Source organism: Aplysia californica, unplaced genomic scaffold, assembly GCF_000002075.1.
Source record: "Aplysia californica isolate F4 #8 unplaced genomic scaffold, AplCal3.0 scaffold00218, whole genome shotgun sequence".
NCBI classification, from domain to species: Eukaryota; Metazoa; Mollusca; class Gastropoda; order Aplysiida; family Aplysiidae; genus Aplysia; species Aplysia californica.
In genome coordinates, this window is record NW_004797488.1 from 909,256 (window position 1) to 914,547 (window position 5,292).

At 38.0% G+C, this 5,292-nt stretch overlaps 1 protein-coding gene across 1 annotated transcript in view; it reads left to right on the plus strand.

The window, feature by feature from the left end:
• Positions 1–5,292, plus strand: part of LOC101848525 — a gene marked incomplete in the record, with an annotated part of 327,286 nt that overhangs the window by 319,382 nt on the left and 2,612 nt on the right. The window contains 3 exon segments of the mRNA XM_013083221.2: positions 799–892; positions 1,754–1,836; positions 3,407–3,533. Of these exon segments, the coding sequence (XP_012938675.2) occupies positions 799–892; positions 1,754–1,836; positions 3,407–3,533 (304 nt within the window).

Here is a 5,292-nt window from a genome sequence, read left to right on the forward strand (position 1 = left end):
CCCCCCCCCCTGAATTGTTGCCCCATGTTTTATCACGTAGGGCTTACCTTTGCTTGTCCTGCAAAGTTTTAACCTTGCTCTCTTACCTCGTCTAGCCTATTTTGGATATCTTTATCTTCATCTAATCTCAGCTATCCAGCTTCTGCTTGTTCAAACTGACATTTATGGTGTGGCAGTGACCCACTTCGTAGTTACTCACAGAAAATCCTGTGGGGAGAAAATCTTTATCGAGTACCTTGGTCTTTCTTCTGGCATTTTATATCCCATTTGGCGTGGGTTGGCAAGCCAGTCTCCTAAATTATGTAAATTATAATATTGATGGGGGCGTGAAAAACACATGATTAAAAAAGCTTGTTTAATGTTGTTTTTTTTCTATGAGTTATCTTGTCTTGCATCTTATTTCATCAAATTATTGCAACTTTTCAGTTTAAATAACTAAGAGATTTCAGATATCTTTTTCATCAGCGATTGTTTCCCCTGTACCATGAAAGAGTAATAATGTTGTCTGCTTGGATTGACACATTATACTCCTCTGTGGATGAATGCATTGGTCATCATCGTCAGACATAGATGGACCAGCTATTATTATTGGTATTTTAATTACTGTTATTATTATTATTATTTATATTTTTTTAGGCCCTTTTATTATTATTATCATTATTTTTATAATAATTATTATTATTAATTATTTTTATTATTATCTTTGTTCTGGTTTCTATTATCGTCTTTATTATTAATACACCATTGTTATTTTATTGTTATTATTATAATGTTGTTTTTTGCCTTCAATTTTCCCAGAGTCTGAAGGCCACCGTGAGTAAACAGCCCTGTGAACGCCTGCTGGCCTGCCCCAAGAGACAGTTGCTACATGAAGGACTGCTCACGCTCGTTGGTGAGTTAACCCAAGCCTAAACAATCAAAGTTTCCGAAAAAGACCAATAAATCAAAGAATAAAACAATTAGATCAAAGTTTGAAGTTATAAATAAAACGTTGAGATCGAACAAATCAATGAGATCGAAGTATAAAGTGAAAACAATAAAGTTAAAAATATGCGATGTAAACGCAGGTGGAAACAAAGGATAGAACAATGAGATGAAGAAAGAATAAGGTAAAGAATAAAGAAATGGAATCAAAGTGTAAAGGAAAGAATTAATTAAACAATGAGATCAAAGTTTAAAGGAAAGAATTAATTAAACAATGAGATCAAAGTGTAAAGGAAAGATTTTAAAATAATTAGATTAAAGTGTAAAGCAAGGAAGGAAATACTGTGGTTAAAGTTTAAAATGAATTGAAAATTGATAGCAAATTATGAAGTGAAACATTTTGATAATGCAAGGAACTAACAAATAAAGAAACATAGAAAACCAGATCGAAAGATGTTGTGGGGAATTTTGTATTGCTTTTCTTTTAAGTTTTAATAATTGTTGATGTTGTATAATCATAAATAACAATATATGTTTTCCTGTGTTTGTTGGACTGGAGAAAAAAACATATTTTTTTCCGTGGAATAGGCTGGGAGTTTGCAATTTACATATTGATTATATGGAACACTGGAAAATAAGGGGATTGATATTATTTTGTTGATTTTTTAAAACTGATTTGTATTTGTCGGATCCTTTGTTTTGCTTTTGTTTTTGGTGGGGGTGGCAGGTTTAATTAAGCGGTCGTCGAGAGAGAGAGAACAGCAGTGCTTAAACTCTCTGCTCATGACCTATTACAGGCTAAAATTCCTTGTATCTGTCTGTATTGCAGAAACCCCAAAACCTCTTGACGTTCACCTGTTCTTATTTGACGATATTTTGCTCATTACCAAAGTCAAGAAAATTCCCAGAAAGGTGAGCACGCTCTGAAAAAAATATATATTAGCTAAGAGTAAAGTGTTTGATTTACAAAACAACAAAAAACATTGATGCAGATGTAGTTTGAATAACATACACACACACATGCACACATTAACACACACACATACACACACACACACACACACAAGCCCACACAAAAAAACAGACACATACATGTTCACACACATGTTCGCACACATGTACACATTTGTGCACACAAAAGTTCACACACACAAACACAAAAACAAACACACACACACACACATACACAAAGAGCAACAACAAGAACAAAACTTTGATCTATGTCATTGTGCCATTTGAAAATGCCCCTGTTAAGTGTTACTGCTATTCATCATCTTCCTTTGTCACGTAATAATTGTTGGAGACAAGTCTGGAGATAGCATAAACTTTCTAAGGTTTTCCTAAATTGGTGCCATGTTAAAACCGTAAAACAAAAGCATGCCCTATTAAGGGGCTCCCGTGCTCGAGAGGTACGGTGCTCGCCTTCATTCTATAGGTTTCGATTTCGAAACTTGACAATGACGGTAATTTTCTTTTAGAATATTTTCTCCTTTCACTTCCATTTCTGCTTTCTAACTGTCGTCTACTTTCCTGTCTTCTTTCTTCCCCCACCCCTACCCCCACCCCTTTTACCCCCTTCTCTGGGCTCCTGGCTCTTTCTGCAGCCTTTCTACTGCAACTCCTTGGCTCCTTCTTACTGCTTTCTATCAGCCACACCTCTAATCATAGGGTAGGTAAGATCTAACAGCTAGCCTTCTAGGATATGGGCAAAAAAGTATTGGAGGTCCCATGTGCAAGTTGCCCGCATTTAAGACCCATTGGTGGTCCTAAAATCGACAAGAGAAGGCTTCGGCCTCCACGCAGACAAAATTCAAAATTAACTCCTACCAAACTGAACATATTTAACCCTATCCGTACGCCCTGGGGTCATTTTGCACCCCGGGGTTGTATTCTTCACATTTTTGAATACTTCTAGTCGAATATCTCTTTGAAACTCTCAGTATTTCTCAAAAAACATTTTGACAGACTGCTATGCAAAGCGTACAGACCGGATTAACGAGTAAATTTCCTCTTTGGAAAGTGGTGGCACAGAGCTCCCCACGTTGTATGGATACAATAGTAAAACACGACTTATGGATATGGTTAACGGGTCCCTGCGTGCTCATATGACCTAAAGCAGTTGTGAGCGCCGTAAAACACTTTTAAAATAAACTTCCAAAAAAATGTTGTAATACCCTATAAAACAATAACAGGTCATGTAATGTAGACCCACCAGCGTCTGTGGTGTTACAGTTAAGCATTTGGCAGTCTCATGCAATTCTGAATTCGATACCCAAGTGGTGAGAACATTGGAATTTATTATATCGAGTATCTAGATTCTAGGTCTTTCTGAGAGATGTTGCATACCTCTTCACCTGGGTTGTCCTTGATAGGCAAGGTCTGAAGTCCACCTCATAAATAATCTCAATTGGGTCGATGGGGATATAAAACATCTAGATCTAGACCTGCATTAATTTGCCTGCTTTTCCCTTGACCACCTCAGCAGAAGCAGACAAGCTCTGACCTCCAGTCGTCCAGTCAGACTGACCGGGCATCCTACGTGGTGCTCAGACAGCCGCTGGCTCTGGACAGGTTCACTCTCCATGACATCACTGCTGCTGATGCTTCCGGCAAGTCGAGAGTATGCACGCATACACTCACATCACGCACGCACAACACACACACACACACACACACACACACACACACACACACACACACACATACAATGAGATCGAAGTATAAAGTGAAAACAATAAAGTTAAAAATATGCGATGTAAACGCAGGTGGAAACAAAGGATAGAACCCCAGTGGTGTGAACAAGACGCCCGGTGTAACCGGCTACAGCTGACAGACCTGCTGGTTGCTCCCATGCAACACTGCACCAAGCTTCCCTTGCTGCTGCAGAACGTGCGCAAGTACACGGGGGACCACGAGGAACGCCAGCAGGTCACCGACGCCATCGAGAAGATGGAGGCATCGCTCAGTGAGTCATTGTAATATGTTTTATTAAACGTTTTATGGCCTTTTGTATGACCTAATTGTGTTGCAAGTGCCATAAAAGACCTGCTAAAACATTACAATTACAGACGTATGAAGATTGGGGATATTTTTCCATCACTTTGACTTATGTCATAATATAGGAGCTGAGGATTACAGCAGGTGTTACAAGAAAATGACAAACAAAGGAAGAGAGATTTAAGAGTGATAGATGTTTGATAGTAAAGGAGGAGCGAAATTCACCATATTAGCTAGTCATTACATGCTTTGTTGTTAAATGCAGGAGACTCGATAGCCCATTTCTCTGAGCAACAGCGATAACAATTAATTTGACACTTTACAAAATAAATTAACTGTTTTCAGAGCAACTGGAGGAAAAGATGAGGTGGATCAAAAACTTTGAACGGGTACAAGAGATCCAGAGACAGATTGTGTGGCCTACAGTCTCGGAGCTTGACCCCCGCTGCGTCATTCCAGAGGTGAGTTTCCGTTTCAGTTTGGTGCCATTAAAGGCACTCGCAACTGCGCAAGTTCCTATGAATGCATAGATTATACCTTGAGTGTATTCAAGTTAGTTTTACAGTTTCGCTTGGTTTCACTTTGCAAATAAAAATGGTTGAGGTATTTAAAAATACGTAGTAAAAGCAAGGATACGTTTATGAAACTCATAGAAAAAAAATTAAAAGTAATGTGAATTACATGTGTCATTGTTTTGAAATATGTTTGATGTTTAATTTTAAAGATTGATATTTTTTAAACTGGTTACAAACATTTTGTGTTTAGGCTATATGCCACTGACAATATTCTAAAGCTTACATAACCTTAGAGTTCACGAGCGCATACTATTGTATCTTAAATGTTAGGCAAAGATAATATGACAAGATAATATATTAAGTTGTCTGTGTGTGAGGGGAAGGGGAGCAGGCACAAAGAAAACAAGAGGGATATTTTTTTAAGTAGTAGGATCATCCAGTGTCAATCTCTAATCTTTCCATAATATATTGTCTTACTATGTGGGTGGTTGGTCAGTGCCCTGATGTGGTTTGCTCCTTCTTTCCTAGCAAACATCTATTGATCTTACCTATCCTCCTTCTTTTTTGTGTTTTTCACTCTCTTGTTACACCCCTAATCTTCAGTAGGCCTTCTTATATGACATAATTGTGTTGCAAGTGTCGCAAAACACTTATTAAAACAGCTACTTTTCATCCTTCTTTTTTTGTGTTCGTTACTCTCTTACAACACTTCTACTCTCTGAGGTTTATGTGTAGATCTATGCCCGTTGTGCGTTGTCAGAACCGTAAAACTCTTACTGAAACAAACAATTGATCTGACTTAGATATGGAACAGCAGCAGAGTAATAACCCGAATCTTTTTCACACCCCCCCCCCT